The following is a 26,411-nucleotide window of genomic DNA, read 5'->3' as shown; positions in this document are numbered from 1 at the left end:
TTCTGAAGTATCTTGAAATGTTCAAAAGCCTCTGAGAGTGTTTTTTATTAACTAGCTCCTGCTTATTTATTTATTACACCACCTGTCCCACTATCAGACAGTTGTATTTTAGCAGTGAAGCGGTGGTCTTGGCTTGCTGTAATGAATGTTAGAGGGTAACATACTTTTCCACCTGGTATATACCTTTAACTTGCCAATGGCCATTAGCATAGTGGTTGTTGGGCATCTGTGCTTGCAGAGAGGAATTTGTCAGAGAACAGGCCACATGACTTGGTAGCTGAACCTTTATTTCTTGAAAGCCTTCAGCATACTCGGGAGGTTGTGTTGCCTTATGGCAAAAATGTGTGAGGAGTACTAGAACCGTGTTGGTTGTTAACAGCTCCCTTGCATATATAGCTGTGACAGAAGCACGTAACTTACTGGAGGAGGTTGGCCAGGTTACACCAGCATGGCTTGCTGACGGTTGCATTCTGCAGAATTGATGGAGAACATGGCTTTCTGACAGTGCACTAGAACAAAGTTTGAGGCTGTGAGAACGGGCTTTCTGAGGGTTAGGCTGGTTGGAATAGCCAGTGCAAGTGAAGGTAGGTAGTTTCCAGTGATGCTAGCAAAAGAAAGAGTTAGGGGGACGCTAGTAGAAAGGTTGTAGGGTGGTGGTCAGCACTCAGCTACTGCAGCGTGATAATACCTTGTTGAAAAAAACCTGTTAAATACTTTTAAATTAAATGCATGGAAGTTTGACGTTTTCAGTACAAAATAGTTCCAGTTGGTAAATGGCCATAGTATGACCATTTATTTTTATTTTTGTTCTTTTTTTATCTATTTTTAGATCAATGTGTTTTATACTGAGAAACGGCAGATCTGAGGAAAGGGGGTACATTAGATGTGGCAAGTGGTAGTAGTATATAGCACTGCTGGATGGTGTCTGCTTGTAAAAGCCCATGAAAGGATGCAGCATGGTGCAGCCAGCAAATACCCTGGCTGCTTGGGAGCTGCAGTCATGCCTTAATGGGCATAAACACCTTCCACCTGTCACACAGGGGAGATGACAGAGGAGGACATAGGACTTCGGAAGTTTTAAAGTAGAGGAGTTTTCCAGATGAGCAATGTGACAGATGTTTCTACTTACTGATAATTATTATCATTGCAATTGAATCTTTTGCATTAAAAATAATACAGATCTATATGTGGGTATCTCTTGGAGATACTCCAAGCAAAAATAGTACATCCAGGACAACATTTTGTACTTGGGTACAAGGACTGAATGTTTGGTGAAAAGAATCAGTAAGGAGGATGCAACCTCTATAGCACACTTCCTGCTTCTATCTTCTAGAATTAAGTTTTCACATTACTTTTTAACTGTAGGGTGCAGTAGGTAGTATACACTTCTGTAATTTTCAGGATTCATTGTTTTTATGACCAGAGTAGAAACAATACAATGTTGTTTAGAGTAAATGAACCTTTCTGTATAGCCTTTAAACAGGGCAGTCTCCTGTCCTCGTTGTCTTAGTATGTCACACATGGTCCCTTCATACTTTTGGACGACTTTAACAAGTTCAGATGGCAAACGAATTTTACATTTTGATATTTGAGATGGGAGAGATCTCGTTACAACTCCATCACTCTTAACTAGTTTGGTGGAATCTCAGCAAGAAGTTACTGTTTTGATTTGGGACCTTTTCAGAACCTGATAATTTTTTTGTTTTTTTTTTTTTTTTATTTCTGCTTGCTTATAAAGTCCATAATCTAAAAATCTATCTGTAGTCTAAATTTCCTGGTTTACTGCCCATTTTTACAGAAACAGTGCATTTGTGATCTAATCAATTCCATACTTCTTTGTCCTTCACTTCTGCTAGTTCTTTTTAAATAATGTTGTGCTGTAGATATATTTGTGAGGATATTGGAAAAGCCTCTTTGTTTTTAGAGGATGTATATACATTTATTTGAAAGGTGTATAATTTAGAATTGTCCATCAGTAAAAGTCGAAGATGAATTTGTGTGTCGTTCTCTTTTGCATTTCTTGAGCTTAGCAGAATGCAGTTTGTACATTGGTTATATGCCTCTCTCTGTTCTGTTGGACACAATACCTTCCTATCCAAAAAGGGAGGTCTTTGATTCAAGTTGACGAGCTAAACTCTGAGTAAATCACGGTGTGACCTGTAGAAACATACTTTATCTTCCTTCTCTTGATGTGGTGATAAGCTTCTGATGTTTTTTCTCCTGTTCTTCTTTCTTTTCTTTTCTTTCCCCCATTTCCAGTGTTCTATTTAGGTGAGTGTTTTAATTTTTTGAGCCTTTTTTGTTCCTCCACAAGTACTTGTTCATTGTTTTAAGAAAATCTCAGACTTGGAGCGCTTTTCAGAGCTTTTGTCAAGTTCCATCATATATAAAGTTTATTTTGGTTTCTGTGAAACTTTTTCATCCATGTGAAATAAAACCATTCTGTAAATACATAAGGTAACATTTGTTGCAGTTTTTATTTGCTGTATGATGTTGTTGAGCTTGTTTGGCTTAAAAAGCAGAAGTAAACCATTCTTACGTGATGGCTGGTCTTTTCCCTTGATTTTGAGCTTTCTTGTATAGTAAAGGTTCAACTCAATAATTTATGATCTGTCTTCGCTTTTAGGTCCTACATTGCCTCGGCAGAATTCACAGCTCCCCTCTCAAGTACAAAATGGACCATCACAAGAAGAACTGGAAATCCAGAGGAGGTATGGTATTAAAAGCAGACAGCTGTTCAATTAAAGAATGTAGTCCTCACTAATGATGAGAAATTAAATGTCAAGCACTTACAATTACTCTGTTGCATTAGGCCAGCATTTGTGTGCCTGCAGCTTTCCTGTGTAACAACTTGGTAGCTAGATCCCTTTTCCTGATCTCCACCCCTTCAAACAATGCAATTGCTATTGGCCTGTCATGAAAGAGTTGAAGATGAGTTGGGAAGCCTTAGAAGATTTCACTGCTGTAATTTTCAGCCAGACTAATTAATTTTCCAGTGGCTGTTGTGTCTTCAGTTTTTGACACATGCTTATGAAAGCAGCAAGGAAGGGAGAAGTTTTAACCTTTAGAAGTAGAGAATTAAATCATCATGGAGAAGGACAGTTTTTCTTCCTGAATGTGGACGCACTAGATCAAAATACTGTATTGAAAAGCTTGTCCACCTTTGTACTATATTAGTTCTTTAGCAATGAAACCTTAATTTTCTGCCTTTAGTGTATAAATTTATGGAACGTTCAGTAGTTTAACTTTCAGCTGTAGCAATACTAATTATATCTGTGCTGCCCTCAGGGAGTAGTCCATGTTCCCCTGACCAGTGGCGTTCCTCCAAGCTAAGCTGTTCCCTTCAATGTGAAGCCACTGTACCCTGTCCCATGCCCTGTGGGATATTTTTCTGACCCATAGCATTTTTAACACGTGAGGTTTTTCAGTTTCTATTGCTACATATCGATTATGTGCCCGGGTTCTGAGGACAAACTTTCTAGTGGCTGTATTCCTGCTTTCGTTGTGTGGCGGTATGAGTTATTGCTGTAGGCTGAGTGTCTGGGATATGGGTACGTGAAATGGCAAAGTCTTCTAGGATAGCACCATCAGACTGGGTTAAGTGAAAACAGCAAGACCTTGGGCTGTCTCAAGTATGCTGCCAGTGGTGCAATCCTGGATTATTTTACCATCAAAATACTCCCAAGGAGATTAGCTGTTCCCTTTCAGCAGGGATGCTGGGAGTGATTTAGGTCACATGCAGTACAGATGCAGGGAACAGGCTCCTTGAATAAATAGAAAGTGGTCCAGATTGATGGTGTATATGCATTTAATAGCTTTCAGTGGTAACTGAAAAAAATATTTTAATACATTGGATCTAGTTGGGACTGACATTTTCTCTATTTTGCATTTAGTTCCTTTATGCAGAGGTGAGCAGAACCAGATTGCTAATGTTGGGATAACTCATAGATCTGACAAACTAGCAATACATATTGAACAAAGATTTGGCATAAAAATTGATCATATTTGTCCATCTCTTTTCTGCAGTGTGTTCTTAAATCTGAGCAGGGATCACTTTATTTGAAGGTTCCCTTGTTTAAAAACAAATAGCAAGAAGCTCATTACAAATCTGCCTGTTTGATGTGTTTATGTGCAAGTCTGCCGTCATGATAAAGGTCTTTTATGTCACTTCTTTTGACAGACTTTTAAAAAGCTTTTTTCTTTTGATATTTTTTCTGTTCCGCAGTAGTGGCTTTTAATATGTTTATTTCCTATCTGTTCCTTTAGAAGCCTGCATTAATTGAAACTTAGAATGCTGAAATACTTTTCAGAGAAGCATTGTAGGTAGAAGTCACTTCAGAAAAAAGTGCTGCCCTGTATTAAGTGCTCTGCAAGTCTCTTGAAATTTTTGTGTGTAGAGGGCATATTGGCATTCTTATAATTTCACTTTCTCCTTTGATCAGTCTGCTCTGCTTGTTTTCATCTAACGTAACGCCCTCTTCGAAGCCTGGTCCTGGTTTTAGTTTGTTTTTCCCCTACAAAAGGACAGCGAACTGGAATGAGTTGTTTACTCATGTTGCTAGCCAGATTGTCTGTGGAAAGACTATTTCTGTTGTGTCATTAAGCCTAAGAAGAACATGTAATTCCGTTAAAACGTTTCACAAATGCGTCTCTGGTCTCTTTACTTCTGTAACTGTATGGTTATAATACAGTTCAATTAACTTCAAGCCAGAACTTCTCTTCTGTAGTAACTGTCTTTCAGTTCTCAGACTGTAATAACGATAGTCTTAATACCATAATGTAGAGAGTAAGTAAATAGTTGGGAAGAAAAGGCTTAGGAATATATTACCACTAATACATCTACAAGTGACATTTCCACTCTCACTAAAGGGTAAAGGCAGTGTGGGCAGAACTGAATGCTGTGGGGAACGGTAAGACTACAGGGAATGCAAAAGAAGGGAATAAATGTTACTGTGTAGGAAGGAACACGGGGCCTGTAACGGATCGGTGGAAAGGCAGGCTTTGCTGAGTCTGCCCATGAAATGTGTCTCCGGGGTGGGGGTTTTGTGTAAGATGTGGCTTGGTAATAGTTGTCTTTAAGTGCTGGTCTCATAGCCCTCCCCTTAGGTGTACCTGGATTCAGTAATGTTTGACAGACTGCCACTTAAAGTTCAGGAAATTTATTTTTTTAAAAAAAATTATTCTAAGCCTGAGAAAAATGTGTTTACATAAAAACCAAAGTTGAAAAAGGCACTCTATGGAGGTCATCTAGTCCAACCCTTTGCTCAAAGCAGGACTGATTTCAAAGGTAAATTATGTGGCTTGTAGCTTCAGGGCTTTCCTAGGCACAAATGGAAATGTTTCTTCTGAAGTGTTTCACCAAAGGAGTGACTGCTGAAGAATGATATGTTAAAGAGAGATCTGATGTTTTCTTTCACTTTTATAATCAGTGTTCAAGAATCTTGGGAAGATGGGGAACTAAAGAAATAAATCAAATCATTGCCAACTAAAGTGTACTATTTTGGTTTAGAGATTTTTCTCTATTTTAGAAAGGATTTAGATGCCTTACATTTTGTGTAAAAGTGCTAAAGTAGTAATACTCCTCTTTTATTTTGCTGCAGAGCTTGTTACTTGAATATTTGCATCGTTTACTGTGCAGTGAAACAATCTGTAAAATCACTAGGACCAGATGTACAGTCTGAAACACTGAGGTTTTTAGGAGCCAAGATCACACAGGTGGTGATCAATGAAATAATTTTTTCTGGTGAATTGGTAACTTTGTTGCTGTCTTGAGAAACCTTAACACATGGTATATGCTTTCCTTCTCAGTGAGTACTTGAAGATAACTGTAATTTTCCTTAACTTGCACTCATTTTAAGTACAGTAATAACAAGCTTAGAAACACTTCAGCTTCCATTTCCAATTCTCAAAAATGAAGGGATTTTTTTGTTATATGGATTATTTTTCATTTTGTCAGAGCGGTAGTCAGGCAGTGTTTATAAATTCCACTGATTGTTTGATAATGAGCCAACTTCATTTGACATATGTATTTGTTAACTTCAGTTACTTAATGTCAAATACCATTTTTAAATATAAGATTAGTTCATGGCATGCCTGTGTGTACTACTCGTGCATGTAAATTTACCTTCTCTTCCAGCCATGACAAATACATTGCCAGAAATATGAGTCACTGAGTTGGTATCTAATATGACACTTGGGAATTTAATGAGTTAATGTTTATAAATAACTTCAAAATCAACACTGCTTTATAAATAAAGAGACCAAGAACACCAGAAACAGAGAAAGCATATAGATTGTAAAGAATAATGAAGGTATACAAGCCACCTGTTGTCCTTCATGGACGTAGCGGACCAAAACTTGACAGACTTCTGTCGTAAGTACTCGAGAGTGTTAGAAGTTTGCAAAATGCAGGTGGAATATTAGGGGGGTTTGTAATTGTTAAATATTTCAAGTTTGCTTACACTTGTGGTTTATTTCGTGGATTGGGATGATACCATTAAAGAAAACTTGGTGTGTGACTGTGCTAGAAAGTAGTATTGATACGGTGTGGTTTTCATTGTATCTTTTGGAAGGCTTCTTAGTTTTAGATGGTGCAAATTCAGAGGCTGACAAGGGTAGGAGTTACGCAGTTATTTAAGCAGGAATGCTTTTTATTTCAGAGTAAAAGTATTTTTTCTGAGATTTGGCTAATTTAATTTTTTAGCTATGGTACAATAAACCATATTTCCCCCCCCCAATCAGTAATTATTACATACATAATTCCTGAACTGTTTTTGAAAATGTGTGGAAAAACTGACAGAAAAAACCCCTGCATCACACAATTCAGTAGCAATGTAGCTACAGTAATTTAAAGGAAGGAACGTTTGCCCGTGACTTTCTGTCCCTGGTAGCCTGGTTTCTACCGACCTCCCACAGCCTGCGACCTTTCCATAGTTAGTGGCCAGATGTAATGTTTCCAGTTTTCCTTTGCTTTTGAAATTGTGCCGTTAATCCAACAGTTTATTTTGAGGAAGCAGGGTTTCTTTGAAAGCATGTGGATTGATTATAACTAAGCAAACAGTTCTAGTCTGTATCTAGAGATACGCCTGTAAATATGGTACAGCAGTTGGCTTTTTGGTTTAGGATGTAAAAGTGCTCAGTAGAATACGGTCATATTGATTGTTTTGTGTGCTGTGTTACAAAATCTGCATGAAGGTCTCATCCCAGAGATGTGGTTTAGATGGAATCAAAGGGGTTTTTTAATGCCTAAGCTAAGGGTTTCCAGCAGATCAAAGTTAGATCAGTGTAAACTTTTGAAGTTGAGCTTGCTGAGGTAGTTTCGTGGGACAGCCTGCAGCCTCTTGGATGTTTCTAGCATCTGCATTGCATACTAGAACAGGAGACACAGGGAGCCAGAAGCAAAAAGACCCATCAGTCAGTGTTGTTTGTCTCATTCTAAAGACTTAGTGGTTTTTTTACTTGACCTCATAGTTTCTGGAAAACAAAGTTCTGGTATAATAATGACCTTTTTTTTTTTTAAGTGCCTCTCCTTTTCTTTCCATTCAGAGTTTCTTCCCATTCACAGTAAAGTTTTCCTTCGTTTTGTCAAGTCGAGCTTTCAGAGGGTTAATAACTGGCTTTATGGAGAGGTAATGGGTGCCGGCAGATGCTGGGTAACAGTGACATGTTTAGCAGGCTGGGAAGAGCACTCTTCCGTTAAGCAGCCTTGATTACATTGGCAAAATTGCTTTGAAATCTTAACCTTTCTGCAAAATTTCATTTCTGTGGGGTTTTTTTCTGTTTAATGCAACACACGAAATTTGGATTAGAAACATTTCTACAGTTTTCCAGGTTTCTGGTTATTGTGGTGCGCTTTTATGAAATTAGTTCTGTCCTGACCGCACTCACTGGAATATACCATGGAGAGGGAGTTGCCAATGAAACTAGTGTTTTCTGCTACTGAAATTCTTACTTTTTTTCTAAAATTTTATGTGCACGTATGACTGCCTGCAATCTGCCATCTGCCAGAAAAGTTCCAGTGTTCTGTTAGTTTACATAATATATTGAAAAGATCAAGGTGAGGAAAACTAGGCTTGATGAGATTTGATCAAAGAGCACTAATAGATCCCTTTGTTAGAACTGCTGTATCTAATAACCTTTAGGTTTATGATTGCCTCTTCATGTCTTTATCATGGTGACTGGTTACTAGTTTTTGCTTGATACCTTGTTCTTTTAGCTTTTTATTTTCAACTAATGCAGGTTGAACTTAGAAAAGCTTGTTAGACCTTAAATCCCTTTCAATCAAGGAAATGAGAGCCTGTTAGTTTGATTTTGGTAATGTGAAAAGATTTAGACTACTTTTGAAGGAAAGAGTAATTAACCAGGTAAAACATAGCACAGTAAACTGTACCTAGATTATTTTTTTTTTTTGCCAAAGCAGAAAGGCTGTTTATGTGGTATTCCTGGGCTTTAGTAAAGCATTTGACAGATACCAAGAGGGAATTTCCTAGTTAGGGTGGAAGGGAAGAGATTGCTGTGGATGTGTGAAGAGCATAAGAGCAGGCGGTTCCTCCTGCGTCAGTGGGGCTGGGAACAATCAAATTTTATTTGGTGTTTTGCTGAACAAAGCAAGTCCTTGCTGCTGATGCAAGTTGAGATACATGCATACGAAGGAGAACGGGGGAGTTGAATGATGTTGCAGATTTTGATGACCAAAATGGAATGAGAAATAATAGGTAGCAGGTGTCCTGGTTTTAAGCATCTTCAGGGGAAAAGCCATCAACCTGTAGACCAAATACTGGTGTTCAGGATGTCTTAATACTAGATTACGGGGAAAAGCAAATTGACAGTGGAAGTGTTATACCATGGGAAATGGCTAGTATGACTAATTTGCTTAGTGTTTCAAAAGCGTGGTACATGTAATCAGTTAAATGCCGTTCTAATTTTGCATTAAATTAGCTGTAACGTGTTCTTTGATACAAATTATTTAAAAAGACATTATTTGAAATAGTCTCACCTTTCACTACTGCGTAAAGAACTGGAGGGCCACCTCTGTTGAAGCTGGAAGTAATTGTCAGTGCCAGAGCATATACATAAACTCACTTCACAAACCTCTTGCCTTTTGAACTTTTGCAGATCTTCAAAGTGTCTGTTTCTTGCTCATTTTATCAAGTTGACTAGCTCTTGTCTGGGTTTCTCTGAAACGAGGTACAGTATGCTCAGGTAGAAGCTGTTGGGACCATCTAGCACTTGAAAAAAACCAAAGCTAACTTGGTGAGAGTTTTAGTAAGAGCATATAGCAAGAATTCAGTTTAGATGATGCAAAGTGAAGTTCATGCAACTGAGAGCACTTAGGAAGATATGAACAGGTTAATTATTGATCACTTCTGCTGAAGTTAGGTTGTTATGAGGTTATGTGAATCAAGTGTACTTTTTATTCATTAAGATTCTCGGTCTCAATGGAGGCTGCCTGTGTTTGATGGAAATTTGCAACCTGTATTGACATGATTTAGATTGTTTTCTCTTTGTAACTGAATCAAGAACTTTGAGGGGTGGGTGGTGGTGGTGGTGTCGGTTCATTCCATGGTACATAAGTATTAATGTGTAGACCCTTTGGTTACGTATTCAGTAGATATACTTGACCATACAAGAGAGTGAGCTCTGTGGTAAAGGCTGAATTTTTGAATGATGAATAAATATTTAATATTAGAGACGGAAGAGCAAGTTTGACATTGATATTCAGTTTTTATTATTCAGATAAGCTCCTGAAAATTTGAGGTGCCATAGCACACGCACCTTTTCCTTTTCTGAACTTGTGCAGAAGATGATCAGAGAGGATTAAGGCATTAAACTCCAACTGGCAGCTGAGTTCAAAACAGCATGTTATAGCACTTTTCAGTTTGGGGGTTTTTTTTTCCCCTCCCATAAACAGTTTTAACAGTGATAAAGTAGGTTGACTGTATTTAGTTAAATTGATGCCCGTGGAGTGCGTGCCATTCCTTGCAGTCACAAGGTAGCTGCTCTTCTGTAGATGACAACGTGCTTCAGATGGAGCTGAGGTCACCCTGCATCTGGTGCTGGTGCCTCTAGCTCAGCTACACATTGTGTAGCCTGTTTGCAGCCAGCTGCTCTGTTTGTTGCAGTGACTCAGTGGTGGGAGGAGGAGAGCCGTCATGTGAGATGTATTCTAGTGAGTAGTGACTGTTGGATTAGATAATGCTATCTGTGCCCACATGCTGGGGCATGGAAGAGTGGTGCAAGTGCTCAGGGCAGCCCTGAAAGCCTAGGCAGACTGAGGCACCAGGACTGGAATACTGCAGGCATTTTCTCATAGCGCTACTCGTTGCAACGCAACTTTAAAAACTGGTGACTGTATTTTAATGTTTGAACTTACTTTTAATATTTATTTAATTGGTAAGCGTAAGTTTAATAGCCAGACCAACAACACAGTTTGAACAACTCCATTGGTTTGGATTGATGAATCCAGATGTAATTATAGTTGCTATTATACACTTACCTTCAGATCTTTGACACGGTAGCGTTATTCCTAGATTTCTTCTTTGTGCTGGGTTATAAAACTTAATTTTATTTTTAAAAAAAGTGATGCACAGAATGAAAGATGCAGACGTTGTTGAATACTTTTGTATCATCACATTTGGTTTCTTATACAGAATGTCATAATGGTAACTTGCAGAATAGTTAGTGCAAAATATATTACTGTAACACTTTAAGCTAGCAGCAGTCTAGCAACCTTTGTGTTGCCTTTTGGGTGTCATCCTTTTGTCTGTCTTCCACCATCCCGCTACTGTTTGTTTTAGAATAGGTAACAGCATAAGCAAGAAACTATTTTTCAAAAAAAGCCAAGAACACCATGTGAGAGACAGACCTGAAAATCTCCCCTCAAGAGAATCTCTTTTGTGATTTTTAATTCCATGTTATTTTTTTAGTGGCTCAAGTGATGTTTTTTGGTTCCTCTTTCAATATACTCATTAGTGATTTTTTTTCTCCTTCCTTTGTGATGGTGTATCTTTGAGCAGACAAAACAAGGTTAATATTCCTATTGATCTTTGAGTGATTCGATGCCCTGCTTTGACACTTAAGTTTTTCAGCCAAGAAAGAAGGGAATATGACATTGGTGTGTTCATAAATGATGACTAACAGCTGTCAGATACTATGTATTATCTGCCTGCAGCTGATCAATGCAGTAATTACTTCAGTCAGGTCTGTTCCTCAAGGTACTTTTTCTGCAGGCTTTGTCTTGCATCTTTGTCTTCTACAGTGAGTTTTAAAGTTAAATACTTCAAACGAGTTTCTGTTCGTCTTGGAATGTCTATCAGCTCAGTGCCTGTTGAATTTGGATATGACACATAGATGCTTTGGTCTGCACTGATCATGGAAATACCTCCATCTTTAATGTATCTGGCTTCATGACAAGAAGCCTTTTGGGTTTGTGGCTGAATTCTGTTATTCAGTTGATATATGGTCGTCTTGGTGCGGTTTCCTATCATCTTTTCAGGAAAAAAATTAATGGCTTGATCTCACATCCAAGAGAAAAGCAAGTCAGTGTTAGAATTCTGAAGATTTATGTGAATGTACTGAGAATCTTCACTTGGGGAAACAAGGTGACCTGCCAGAGCAGACAGCTATTTGCTTTTGCAGACCGTTTCAGCAATGAATTTGTTAACTTTCAGGGTTTTTTTCTCTTGGTGCCCTTGTCACAGCACTCTGTTTTTTGACACTGAGAGCTGCTTAATGCTGAGGCATACTTTCTCTGGTGGAATGACAGTCTTTCTACAGAGACACTTGCAGTAACTCTTCTGCAGACGACCAAGGTACAGGCTTAAATGTGAATAAGTGCTCCAGAAAAGGACAGGTTATCTCTGGCTGCTATGCCTGCTCTGACAGAATATTGTTTTACCAGTAAACATTGAAGTTTCTTGACCTAGTTGAGATCTTTGTTTTCCCTTCAGCCCATGTAGTAATGGCCATATTTTAAGAGAATTTTTTGAGGTTTCAGTTCTTCAGATTAACTGTGTCTTTAGCAACCAGAGGATCTCTGTCAGTCATTCACCTCCAAGAGCAGAAGCTAAAACAACCGCCTATTTCTTCCCATTTGCCTCCCACCTCCAAAACAACAGATCTAAAGGGAATGGATAGTATTAATTTGGGATGGCTTCCTTGTTGCCTGGCTGGCCAACAACACTAGTTGTTGAACGTAGTGGTGTAACTTGCTAGAGGCATAATAGAAAATGATCTCTCTCTACCTGTGGTATTGGCTCATTTCATGTAACATCAAGAGCTGAGACAGTAGCACTCTTGAATTGTTACACCCTTTTATGATCTGATTCAGAACAAACTAGGAAGGCTTTGTGTGTACCTGGGAAAATTAACTGCAAATCTGGTTTCCTGTCGTCATGTATGAGAAATTCTAAACATTTCACTCACAGAGCGTGGTTTGGTGGTTGTTTTTTTTTTTCAGCAGGGATGCAACAGTGTGTACTTAACTCTGCTCATATTTTTTTTTCTTCTTGTGTTATTTCCAAGAATGTGGTCATGCTCCTGATTCTTGGCTGCTCAAAAAACTGCAGGATTAATGCTGATAGTTAAGTCACAAGTTAGTATTACAAATATGATTCTTTCTTCATCCTCTGACAATACCTCCTCATACCTTCTTAACCGCACAAAAGTGTAAGGGCAGGAGGGGAAATAATTTTAAAAGCTGCAGTATTAAATTGCAATATTTTTGTTGCAGTATTGAACCCACACACACCCCCAAAACACTCGAAAGAAATTTCCTAAAATACTTTTAGCATGAAACAAATTAAAATCCAGAAGGTTTCACTAATAGGATATGTGATAAAGCTAGCGGCTATTCTGAAGTTGACGCTTTGAGTCTAAACCCATGTCTTACTGCCTTGAGTATGACTGACGTGCTGTACAGTTTTATAGCAGTCTCAGCTGTTCGATGTAAATTAACTCTTAAATTCTAGTAATCCATACTTTTAAAATAATTAGACTCACTTTGCTTTAACATAATGAGCATTTCACTATAAGCCAGCTTTCTGCGGCATTTTCAGTATGTCTAGCTCTTTCAAAAGTTGACTCTTATGTACTGGGCTTTCTAAGGCAGAAAGATTTTCATGTATTGCTTTCACAATGGTCTTGAACATTCCCATGCTTTAGAACATGCTTTAATTGATGTGTAATGACTCTTCTTAATCTACTAATGCTTTTGCATAATATAATTTTGATCTCTAACAAAATTTTAAAATAAAATCACATTATCTAATGCTAACTAAACAAAACCAGAGGGATTTATTGCAAACAAATTTATCCTTTTTTTGATAAACACATTAAGTTCTCAATCTTTTTTAAGCTACAGCTCTAACACTTGTTAAGCTGTCGTTCTTTCTTAGTTTACAAAATTCATCCTTGCTCATTAAGTTGTGTTAAAGCAACTCGATTGTGTTATGGGCATACTGATCTTTTGACCTGTGTCACTTTTGGCTTTCTATTGGAAAGGATTGTTAAAATGACTGTAAAAATGTAGTGGGTTGTGGTTGTGTGGGTTTTGTTTGGGTTTGTTTGCTTTTCCTTGTTGACAAAGGGATGCTTCAGCAATATATAATGAGAATAAGCTTAAAATTATTCTCGGCAGTGGTGTGTTTAATCTCCTGTATCTTACTGCATGGAGATTTCGTATAAGATAAATGTTTGGAAGGTATTTTGCTGCCCTCTCTTGGTAGAGCGTTTGCATTGTAAGCAAAGTGCTCAAGTTGTTCATAGTTTTTATTTGCACGTATCAAAAAATTCTGGTTTTGTTCCTTTATTTCCTTAAGAAATAGAAAATGAGGGTTCATTTACAAAAATACAACGTTAAATACTGAGTCACTTGATATTTATTTAGTAATGAGAACTTTTTTAATTCAGGCCCTGTGTAGGTTAAAGTGGTTATCTCACTACAGTCTTTTATCTGTGTCTTAGCAGGTGGCCAATACAGTTTATGTTGATTGACTGAAGTATTTTTTGCTTCAGATTAAATTTAAAGCATACAAACACTTAGGTACATTTTGTTATGACAGGTGGGTATTGTGTGTCTCTGTGGGTCTTGGAGGAGGAGAAAACCCTCCAAAAGTCTCACATATTTATTGACACATATTAGGAGAACTGGGAAGTCCCAAGCAAACAGTTTGATTTAGGTATATGTCATGGTTTAACCTCAACTGGTAACTAAGTACCATGCAGCGGCTTGCTCACCATCCTGTCCCACCCCCCGCAGTGCAACGGGGAGGAGAATTGGAAACAGATAAAACCCATGGGTTGAGTTAAGAACAATTAAATAATTGCAATAAAATATAATAATACCAGTAGTTGTGGTGAAAAGTGTGTGGGGGGGGGGGGGGGCAGGAAGAGACCAAACAAGTGATGCACAGTACAGTCGCTCGCCACCCGCTGACCGATGCCCAGCCAGTCCCTGAGCAGTGGTCAGCAGCCCCCGGCCAACTCCCCCCAGTTTATACACTGAGCGCGATGCTCTGTGGTATGGAATATCCCTCTGGCTAGTTCGGGTCAGCTGTCCTGGCTCTGCTCCCTCCCGGCTGCTTGTGCGTCTGCTCACTGGCAGGGATGGGAAACTTGAAGAGTCTTTGATTTAGAGTAAGCACTACTTAGCAACAACTAAAGCCATCAGTGTGTTATCGTTATTGTCACACTAAATCCAGAACACAGCACTGTTCCAGCTACTGAGAAGAAAACTTAGCCTGTCCCAGCTGTGAAATTAGGGCAGTGTACATCTTGGGCTTTAGCTAAAATTGCAGGTAATTACATGCCATATATAGAGAGTATATATTTATGTACACTCCCACCCCCAATTCCCCCTGTATGTCATACATATGTATAGACATATGTGCACTTAACGCCTCTCAGTAGTTAGAAGAGCTTTAGGTAAAACTCTTCTGGGCCAGGGAAAACACCTGAAATACTTCCTTCTGCTACTCTCCCATCCTCTGGGCATTTTTGGTTCAATGGCTTCTTGTGCATGATGCAATTTCTGTCTTCTAAATGAGCTCCCATGATTTGCTTTTTTGTGTTTTGGGGTTGGTTTGTTATTGTTTTGTTTTTCTGCTGGGGGCTTTTTGCTGCTTTTCTTTTGAATCGCTTTGGCAAGGCGTTCCATAGCTCATCTGCTTGATGTGCAGAGGTGTTCTTTTGTTTTGAGCTTTGCTGTCATTAGTTGCACCAAATCTTTCTTCCCACCTGTTGTGTTAGGATGTCCTCATCACTCAGAATTTTATAGACCTCCAGTTGCCTTGTCCAGAATGCAGAATTCCAGCTTCTTTAGTTTGTTTTTTTTTTAATGGAAAGTGTTTGGTACATTTGTTCATAGCATTGCTGCTCTTTGAACCTTTTCAGTTCTGCTATTTTCCCCATTTTGAGCTGGGAACAGAGAATATGGGGTTTGTGAAACAAGGTGATGGTATTTCCTATACTGTTCTGTAATCCCTCCTAATGTGTAGCATCTGGATTATGTTTTTGAACAGAACACGTCAGTGAATGAATGTTGTCATAGACTGTCATAACCCTAATAGCTCACTCCTGAGTCAGTAGTCCACTTGAAGTCCAGCATTTCATCTATGAATTCAGCAGATTTTCCTCTCTCCCCTACATCACTTCAGTTATATCTGAGTTGGATTTTTTTATTGCCTAGTTACTTGGAATTAGAAGATCCATCAGTACTTCTTCATAGTCTGCCATCTCATCCTTGCAATCCTAAATAACTTAGTATTAAGGAGCTTAGTCAAGAGCACCTTGCTGTTTCTTTTCCAGGTTGCTTATGAAGATATGAAATGGCACAGCTTTTGGTATGGCTTATTGCAGAACTGCTTTGGTGACGCTGCTCTTACGCTAGAAGTGACCTATATGGAGGTTCTATTTCTGTAAAGAAGTGAAGAACTTAAGAAAAAGAAAATTTAAATATCTGGCAGCTGCTTCATGTGTTGTTAAACCCAGTGAATTGATACTTTCTTGTTTTATAAACTAAATATAACACGAAATGTTTATAACCTCAAATGCCTTATCTACACTCTAGTTTTAGGATCAATAGCGTGTACATTTCTAGGTAGAATATGTGCATTACTGGCATATGAATGAAAAAGAACGAACAACAGAAAGCTGCTTTGGGGTCTGTAAATGTTGACTTTAGTTCTGAATGGCCTTTTAGCTACAAACATATGTGCATCCACCTCTCCTTTACAAAAAAAGAGCCTAAGATGACCAAGCTGAAGTTAACCATGGTGAAACACTGCTTTCCTCTAATAATAGATTTTATCTGAGGGAAAAAGAACACAAAACTAATTTTGTATAACACAGAGCAAGCAAAAATGTAATACCAAAGATCTTTTTAATATCTCTTTTGGGGCTTAAATTTTTGTGGGTTTTATTGTATTCTCTTGATACTTTGTAGAAATCTTCTACTGATTCCAAATATGTATCAGTCAATTACCAGACTTTTTGGTGGACTTCAGAAGCTAAAAACCCAAACATTTAGCAAGCTGAGTTGCAGCCCTGATTGCTTAGTGACTGTCATTACAGCTTTTTTATATGGGAGAGCAGGAACTGAAGGGAGAACTGATGCAGGAGCAGAATTAATTTGCTGCTTCTGGGGATACTGGGTAAGAAGTTCAGTAGGAAAAAGTCCTTTTGCTGTATATAACCAGAGCTTAATTGCTTATAGCAATTATGAAATTTCAGTATCTTACCAGTACTGGGTTGGTTTTTTTTTTTTCATAAAGGAAAAACATTGGCCTGAAAGAGGATGGACTTCAGTAGTAACATTGCATGGGCTGGAGTTTCCAGTTCTGCCACTATTTTCTGGATGCGAATGGGAGTGAAATAGCTGGTTCCCTTCATTTTCAGACTTCAGATTTATATGGCTCTAAGCATATAGTATAGAATTACCTGTGACCTTTTCAAATAAGATTGCCCAGTGGCAGTCTATAGAAAACACATACCTCGTGCCTTAGGATGTCAAAATTTAGGTCTCCTTTTTGCTTTATAGTTAAAAGCTGGCTGTGCTTTGTATTTGTTGAGAAGCTATCTTCGGTTTGCATGTGAAGCTTGACAGGAAAAAAAATGGCTGTGCACTTCATATACTAGTTTTCCTTTTTAAATGTCATGGGTTTTTTTTGAAAATCAGAATTCAAACAGGATGATAACTAACTGCATTTTCAGTGAAATGTACTGACAGGAACATACTGGCCACCGCTTTGAGGAGGATGTGCTGATTTTTGTGTTAGTAGTGAGTTCCCCAAAGAGATAAAAAAGCTTTGAATAATCAAAAAATGTATTTTAGCCAACTTAGAAACATGTTTCTTTTTCTAAATACAACTTAAAAGAAACCCCAAAACTAAAGAAAATAGAAACCAAGTTGAGGAATAAAAGCAAAAGGGTTGTTTACAGCTTTTCCCACTGTATTATAGCAGGAAAGTCTGTCCTTTCAGCCAGCCTAGTGGCTTTGGCAGCAAATTTTGCATGATTCCTTCTTACTCTTAGAAGTTCTTTATATTTTCTTTGCCTGGCTTTTACTTGTTTTCCTCCTTTCCACATCTTCCTCCTCTTTGCTTTCCTTTGCAAAGACTCCCATGAGATGGAAACTCTTCAGCTCCCTGCACTGTTTCCTTGGCTGCTGCCCCCTGGTTTTTTTTTTCTGACCTGTCCTGTTTTCTCCTGCCATCAGGGTGTTCCCATCTTGATGCCAGTTAAGTTATATGTGCATGTAGTATTATGCAGGTGGAGAGGGACATGTGTACCTTTTGATGCTTCTGTAAAATTTGAATAAATACTAGCTGACTCTAGTTTATCCAAAAAATGTAATTTGTTTGAGGATGGTCTTTTTCAATGAGTATTTGTGTTACTGTTATTTCACTGTACTTTTATTCGCTGCCTTGAGTATAAAATACCATGCAAAGAACTAATGTAACTCCATATCCTGAACTGGGAAGATTGTATCAGTCAGTAAGTTATCAACAGCAGCTTTCTATTCTTACCTCTTGAAAGCTGTCTCAGAACGTTAAATTAGTTAAGAGGAAATTGGATATATGATTCTTTTTACTGTAAACATAATAAAACTATTATCCAGCTCAGAAAAATGACATGTAGAGTTAAGAGTTTTTTGTAGGTACAAATGCTGTGCTTTTGTTCTTGCTGGTGCAGAGATTGTTGATTAGTTTCTCTTCTTGTCCTCTAACGGTTGCTTGATATTTCTGGTTTTCACTTTGCAGCTTAGTCTTTTTCCTTTTTTCACGATTGTAGACAGTTGCAAGAGCAACAGAGGCAAAAGGAGCTGGAACGGGAAAGGCTGGATCGCGAAAGAATGGAACGGGAGAGGCTGGAGAGAGAGAGGCTAGAAAGGGAAAGACTTGAAAGAGAGCGCCTAGAACAGGAGCAACTGGAGAGAGAACGGCAAGAAAGGGAACGGCAAGAGCGCCTAGAAAGGGAGAGACAAGAGAAGGAGAGGCAGGATCGAGAAAGACTTGAACGACTTGAACGGGAAAGGCAAGAAAGAGAACGGCAAGAACAGTTGGAAAGGGAACAATTGGAATGGGAGAGAGAGAGAAGAATTGCAAATGCTGGTAAGAATTTCAAAACCGAGTGTATTCAAGTACCAGACTACTCTTTATGTGTTTGGGTGATGGAGTGGGAGAAGCAACAAAGGGTAGTGAGTACAGTTGTGTAACAGCAGTCAGTATTGCAGGCTTCTGGAATTGCTGCTTTTTCTTTTTTTTTTTTTTTCTTTTTTTTTTTCTTATGGCAAGAAGTCCCTAGAGCTTTGACTTTCCTGTCATTATTTTTCATTAACTCTGAAATAATTTTTTTTGCACTACTTGCTCACTCCATTGCTTGAAGAACTTGAATCGTATTGGGCACGTCCAACATTGGTTAAAGTATGATGAGTTAAAATTTCTAAATGTCATATCATTGTTTGCTCTATTGAACAAGATGTATTCTAATTACGCAGTTTGGGGGGAAAAGCTGCAACCTAAACATATCAGGTGGAGTGTGTGCATGTAGAAGGTATGTAACTATATAAGGCAAAGTAATAGTGCGAGAAATGCCTTTCAGTATGAAGTCTTGCTTAATTTATCATTGTAGTAACATTTCAGTGAAATGTATTGTATGTATTTGTAGGTAAGATAATGCACTGCCTGCGGAAATGTGTCCAGTGATAACTGAAAGCTTTCTCATTTTGGTAATACCATGGAACATTAGTCAAGCACTTGGTTGTTCTGTAATAACAAACGCAATTTATGTAAGTCAGGTCATGGTAAAAGTCAAGGAATACTATGTAAGAGCTAGTCATTTTAGAGCAGAGGATTTTTGGTCTTTTTATTCCCAGTACTTTGAAGTTTGCGATGGAGCTTTTTCTGGGGAAGAGAAAGATGATATTTGCTGCCTATGGTATGAGGTTTTTTTCATGGAGATGAAACAAATGTTAAGATCACTACACTTGCTTGCAGTTTGCAACCAAACAAGAAGATAAAAGCTGATAAAAGTCTGATTAATCAACGCTATATCTAATCCATCTCAGAGATGGGGTTTGAGAAAACTTACTGCAGAACGTACTTGTAAATTCAAATGTTGGCACAAAAATAGTTGTTAAAATTTTAAAGCAGCTGTTGATAATATGTAAAACTTTCCTAACAGTATTTTCACTTGTGCCTAATCCTCTGGTACTAACTATAGTCTACATTTATACATTTTGTTTGAATGCTGGTTTTGTTGCTTCATTAGCTCCCTTTTTCTCTTTCTCCTTTTTTTATCCTGCCTTTGCTGCTGCTTTCCATCTTCTGTCCAGCTCCATCTTTCGACAGCTCCCCGTATAGCACTCCACTTCCTGAATACTCCAGTTGCCAGCCTCCTTCAGCACCTCCTCCATCATATGCAAAAGCAGTCTCGGCACCAATGTCAGAGGCCACACCGGAGTATGCTGTAGTGACTTCTGCACCACCGACTTCCACTCCCCCTACACCGCCTCTAAGGCACTCTGCATCACGTTTTGCTACATCTTTAGGCTCAGCTTTCCACCCTGTTCTCCCCCATTACGCTACGGTTCCTCGTCCGCTGAACAAAAGTTCTCGGCCCCCTTCTCCTGTCAATGCCCTGGCGACTTTGCCTCCAAATACAAAGCCTGCTGCCTGGTCCGCGCCCAGTTTTGCCCCCCTTCCCCCGTCTCCTCCAGTAATGATAAGCAGTCCACCAGGCAAAGCTACTGGTCCAAGACCTGTCCTCCCAGTGTCAGCTTCTAATCCAGTGACCCAAATGTCCACGTCTCCTACGGCTCCTAACGGGCTTCCTGAAAACCTGGCTTATCCGGTTCCTTCACCTTCTACCTCAGGTCCAACTCCGCCTCCGCCACCTCCTCCCCCCCTACTGCCTTCCTTTCCGCCTCTGTCACTGTCTGGACCTCAAGCTTCTCCTTCTCCCAACTCCCCGAATGCCTCGACTCCCTCATCCAAGCCTAGTGTTCTCCCTTCTCCCTCTGCAGCTACCCCTGCCTCTGTTGAGAACTCTCTAAACTCTGTGCTGGGAGACTCCTCTGCTTCTGAGCCAGTCTTGCAGGCAGCCTCTCAGCCGATTGAACCTACGACCCAGCAGGGTAAGGCTTTCTGTTATTGCTACTAATGCACTAATCAGGAATGCAGTCGAAACCAATTGGTATCAAAGCCCGTAACTGCCCTGAAGAATTAATACAATGCTTCCAAAGTTGCAGTGATCTTAATACCACAAGGAAATACCATTTGGAAAACTGGGGTAAGGGAAACTTTAAAGCTCCGTGGGTAACAGCTGGCGTTCCGTGGCCTGTCGTAAGTAAAATTCAGATTTCCTAAGCTCTCACCTGTTGAGAACAGAGCTCGTTGAATACTAGCTTGGTAAATCTTGCACTGTTAGTTTATTTGGAGCAGGCAGCATTGTTAGTTTCCTAATGGCAGCCAACATGGAGGAACATATATGTGGCTTTGGACATGTGAGTGACCTTAAGTGAGGAATGATCTGAACCACTTTGGCGCTCTGTTTAGTTTCAGATTTAGAAAGTAGTATGTAACACCTACAGCATTTCTTTCTGGACGGTGGTTGTATTTCGATACACGGCTGTACACGTGCATATATGTAGAGGCAAGTCTTCCTGTGGTAGTCTGCCAGCGTAGCAGAAAAGACTTTAGAAAAAAAAAAAAGTTTGGTTAAGCAGGTGACAGTCTTAATGAACACTCTACAAATAGGATGGAAATGTGTTTTATGTGGGTGTCAATGTCTTTGTTAACCTGAATCCTGCTTTTATACTGATTTAGTAGACATAAGTCTTAGTCCGTAAGTCTGCAGTAGGGCAGCTAAAGGTTTGGGCAGAGGGGCTCCTGGGGGATGAGCAGGCAGCGGCTTCATCGCACACAAGCCATGCAGAGTAGATCCTGTTTATACCTTCTTGTCTTCAGTGAAGGTGTGAGCTACTCTGGGATGGAGTGGAAAGAGGGTGGCCTCACCGGTATCAGCGTGGAATATAGGTGTGCGCTTGGGTGGTGAGTGACGTCAGGAGAGTTAAAAAGGCTTTTTTAGATTTACACAGTGCTTAGAGGAGTAGGAAGCCAGGAAGACTCATGTATGCAGTTCCTGCCTGTGGACATTGTTTAAGGTAGTTGTGCAGCATTTTTAGTAGCTTATGGCAGTTTGGGCGAAGCAGGGGGGAGGATGTGTGGGGCTGTTTTCTTAGTCACAATTTCTTAAACTGTTCCTATAATAACAACACGGTGATCATCAGAATATTCTTTCTTCAGAACACATTTTGTGTTGCATATCAATGTGAATTTAAAGCGTTATAGGAATCATAGATTAAAAAAATAGAAGAGCTTGTTCCTATCCGCTTAAAATACGTCAGTCTTCTAACTCACTAATTAGTGTTTTTCTTAAATTATTGGAGTTGATTCCTGGAATGTTTTTAAGAGGAAGGTTTTTTATACACCTTAGAAATTAGCATTGAAACTCAAACAATTCAAGGGTTCATATATTTGGGTGGAGTGTTAAATGCTCGTTAGTACAGTTTAGAGTCATGCTGTGTTTAGCACCGTTTGGACACACAGTATTGTTGCTGTGCGGTATGACACTCGTGCCTTACTTGGCTCTCTGTAAAAGTTTTGCCTGTTTCCCGGTGTAAGATTCTTCTTGGTTGCAGCACAGAACCTGACTGGAGGGGTTTTGTATGTAAATGTCTCTGAAACTGTTTGATCTCTCATAGCACGCTATGTAATATTTTCAGTGGATTTAATAAGAATGCTTCTCTCCTCCTGAAACTTGCCGTGTTTTCTTGCCTATAATAAGGACCCTTACCAGTATTAGCGTCTCATACACTGAGCAAAAGAACCAGTATTTCAATGGAAAGAAGATTTCCTTTTCTAAATCCTTAATAGGCTATTTGTTTTCTTTTTGATACTAGGTGTTGTCCAAGGGCCACCTGCACCTCCTCCCCCACCCCCCCTACCCCCTGGCCCAGCTCAGTCTTCAGTAGCAGCCCCACCTCCTCCTGGCCCACCACCACCACCTCCGCTTCCACCTTCAGGGCCGCCACCGCCACCACCACCACCTCCTCCACTTCCTAGCCAAGCTCCTCCTGTTCCCCTTCCGCCTCCTGCTCCCCCCCCTCCCTGCCTCTGGATTTTCAGTGGGATTTGTGCCCGAAGAAAATCGCCCTTTAACTGGACTTGCAGCTGCACTTGCTGGAGCCAAACTTAGGAAAGTCTCACGGGTAAATACAACTCTTGTTTCTTTTCACAATTCCTGTTTCTAAATCCTGCATTCCTGAACTGGTTGTAATTTTTGTTCAAGATGAATAGCAGTATCAAGACTTTTGGGGTACACTTAATTCATTAATAAAAAAGCTTTACAGGATGTACTACCAGCCCATCACATTCTTTATACAGTTTTTTCTTTCTCATGTGAACTTTGCTTCTTCCATTAAGTCGGCTATCATTTTATTTGCACTTCTGCTGTTATTTTGTGTATTATGAAGGGTGAAGACTCCTCCAGTTCAAGTGGAGGAGGAGGGGGCTCTGCTTCATCTAAAACAGACGGTGGCCGTGGAAATGGACCACTTCCCTTGGGAGGCAGTGGGTTGATGGAAGAAATGAGTGCCCTGCTGGCCAGGAGGTAAGGAGCTGTTTCTACTATGCTCCAGCTGCTTAGTCATCATAGAGGTAGGATTTTGGGTGCCAGTTTGCAGCTGGCTAAGGATCAAATAAACATCGGCTTGCTCATGTGGTTGCTTTGTGAAGTTGATAAACTGGCTATTCATAAAATGTTTACTTGAGTGTAACTCAGTACTTCTGTGTAAGTCTTTGTGCTGCAGTAGGGGAGGGGGTATAGACTTCATGAGGAGAAAGAATTACACGCTTGCTTTGGTGGGAGGGCTTTGTCCCTGAAAATATTTTGAAAGTACTTTTTAAAATGCTAGTTTTCAATTATCTAACTGTCTTTAATTACACTAAAAAACATTTTCACATCTTAAAGCCGTGATGATCTTGGTAACTTTTGCCTCTGCTTATAGGAGAAGAATTGCTGAAAAGGGATCAACAGAATCAGAGCAGAAAGAAGATAAAACTGTGAGTTGAGAAATATTATATACTTTACAATATTCAGTACTAGATTATGAGAGAGATTCTAATGGTGTACATGAGAGTATATTTATACTTTACTCTCTCTGTATATATATATACACACACATAACCACCACTTTGTGAAGTGCCTAGTGCATGCACATTTTCTACATACAATTGAGCAGAACCATGTAAATCTATATAAAAAGTGAAATAAATATGTAAACAGTTGAGATTAATCTGTTAGATTCACAAGAGTCAAAGGTGGTGTTTTTTTCTCTCCCTCCTCCCCCCTTCTCCCCCCTTCTCCCTCTCTCCTCCCTTTTAATCAGGAAGAATCAGAGTCTTCAACTTCTAAGGTTTCTTCAACAAGCACACCTGGTAAGTAGCACAGGTTTGTGAACTCTGACTCTGATGCTGTGCTGAATTTTGGAGCCTCCTGCTCCTGCCATGATTACAGCCCAGCATTTTGCTGTAGAATGGTTCCTGGTGCAGAAATGTTTCAGAAGATGGCAGATAAAATGAACGTTCACTGGAACACTGCACTCTGTATAGGGTCCTCCTGTGTCGAGCCCATGGGGCTGATGCATAGAAAGCAGTTGGTAGGGAATGTGAAAGCAAGTTGTCTCAGTCGTTGCAGGACACAAGTTGGGACAGAAGTTTATTTCCTTCAAAGCAGATGTACAAGACTGTCAGGCAGAAACAGTTGCCCCTTCCAGGTATTTTAGCAAAGATTCCCTCACGTGCCACGGTCCTTTCTGGATCACTGTAAGTGCATGGAGCAGAAATGCTTTAGCCATCGTTCCTCTGCCGCGGTGTGCTGGGGGCAGTTTGCAGCTGCGTGGCCCACGCTTTTCCTGCGGTCAGTAAGGAAAGTTTACATCTCACTGGTTCTGTAGTTGGCCAGGAGGTATTGTCAGCACGCGTACGTATTCATACTGAAAACGCTTGTGCTTACAAGGACTCGAGTGATGCTCCAGACTTTCTTTTCCTGTCCTCAGTAGTACCTTCTTGTACTGCCTTAGCTTCCCTGGCCAGCTCTCGCTATGTGCGTAAACAAGGGGGAGGATGTAGCATATAACCTGCAGTTTGCCATCCCAAAAGGTACTGGGATGGTATGTACCAAAAGGTACAGATGTATGACCCTTGGATAATGTTGCTCTTTCAGCTAGATCAGAATTATCACATGGTCCTGGAGCAAGTGGCAGCCTTAGCAAAAATTCCTTAATTTTGCAGATACAGCTAAAACAACTGCTATGGCAGAACAAGTCTTGAAGCATGGTATATCAAATTAAGCTTCACCTTAAAACAACTTACTACTAGCCCTGGCAGCCTGTAGTTGGCTGGGTCACAGGCTGTGCTAGCAGACTTGTGCAGTTCAGACCCTGTTGTTACTATCTAGCTGCGTCCCAGCGAATTCGTGGTCAGTATGGGACTCTGAAAGGTCATTTCTGTGGCTCAGGTTGCCCAGCTTAGCAGAACTGAGCAACCAAACAAATCCCAAATCTGAAATAGAGACCGATAAGGTCGGTGGCACACTGAAATCCTGAGTAAGTGGTGATAGCGAGTAATAACAATTCACACTACGGGAAGATTGAACGTGTACACATTGTAAGGAATGAAAACCTGGTCGATCCGTAAGGAACGAAACATTATGGTGACAGGTATGTCCTGAGGAAGGCCTCAGGTGAGACCGCTAAAGGTGCTGGTGATAGTGGGGGATGTCATTCACCATGCAAGAACACAAACCAAACAGTCCTTAACTGAATCGTTTGCCTTGTTTGGGCTGTGATTTCTGTCTGTGTGCTGTTGACAAGCCAAGCTGCTCAATAAAGCTAGCTTTCACGTGTGTCTGGGTCACTGTAATAAACTCATGATGTATAGTCAAAGTTTATTGGAGAAGTTTCTAAGCAGAACTGAAAGCAGGGCCCGTAATGGAAAGTGAAGGCTTTTTAAGCTTGACTGTAGGTTAGACCCTTGTGCCCATAGACTAGGCCCAGCGTGTAACGAAGCGCTTGTCCGTAGAGTCTAAGCTGGCCAGATGGGAGAGGAGATGCACAATCAAACTTTACCTAGTGTCACAGGTGGTAAGTAAGCTACGATCTCTTCTGGATCCCAGGGCAGTGTACCTTTAGTTTTGAATCTGTATTATTTTGGAAGGGAAAAGTGATGTTTTGCAACTTTAAAAGTATCTTTTTGGGGACTAGGCTTTGGAAAATAGACACCTTGTTGCTGAGAGGTATTCTAGTTGTGTGAGGTTGTATCATCCCTGCTGTCACTTTGTTGAAATCAATGCTGAATTAATTTTATGTAACTCATTAACAGCTCAGGAAAGCTCCCTAGTTTAAAAACATCTTCCCCCAGTATTTGAAGCGGACTATATTGGGTTATAATTCCAGAATTCCATGTTTCACAACTGAAGCAATCAGGTACATGAAATGTAGACAGACTTTTTCCCAGTTGGATTAGGAATCAAATGGCGTTTACATCATCTAGAACAAAAGTGAGACTTTAGGATGCTATCCCAACATAAACGGTAGTACGATCAAAAATAAGATGGACACAACTTACTTGTAGTTTAATATCAAAGAACTAATGCAATGTAGTACCAAAAAGACCCCAAGACCAACAGCTGACTTAGGTTGCCATGTAATTGGAAGTTTCCTCACATAAATTACACACAAGTAGAAAAAGACAGGTTTTAATCTTCTCTCTGTGTTTTTCAGAACTAACAAGAAAGCCCTGGGAAAGAACAAATACAGTGAATGGAAGCAAGTCACCTGTTATCTCCAGGTA

The 26,411-nt window shown here is 39.8% G+C and overlaps 1 protein-coding gene across 1 annotated transcript in view; it reads left to right on the top strand.

The window, feature by feature from the left end:
• ENAH (ENAH actin regulator) overlaps positions 1-26,411 on the top strand; it is a 99,481-nt gene that overhangs the window by 59,407 nt on the left and 13,663 nt on the right. Inside the window, 9 exon segments of the mRNA XM_055816177.1 lie at positions 2,627-2,711; positions 18,289-18,608; positions 20,522-20,632; positions 22,460-22,656; positions 22,658-22,768; positions 23,033-23,169; positions 23,567-23,621; positions 23,948-23,996; positions 26,342-26,408. Of these exon segments, the coding sequence (XP_055672152.1) occupies positions 2,627-2,711; positions 18,289-18,608; positions 20,522-20,632; positions 22,460-22,656; positions 22,658-22,768; positions 23,033-23,169; positions 23,567-23,621; positions 23,948-23,996; positions 26,342-26,408 (1,132 nt within the window).

Source organism: Falco peregrinus, chromosome 11, assembly GCF_023634155.1.
Source record: "Falco peregrinus isolate bFalPer1 chromosome 11, bFalPer1.pri, whole genome shotgun sequence".
NCBI classification, from domain to species: Eukaryota; Metazoa; Chordata; class Aves; order Falconiformes; family Falconidae; genus Falco; species Falco peregrinus.
The sequence above is the reverse complement of the archived record's forward strand: the minus strand, read 5'-3'. Positions and strand labels throughout refer to the sequence as shown.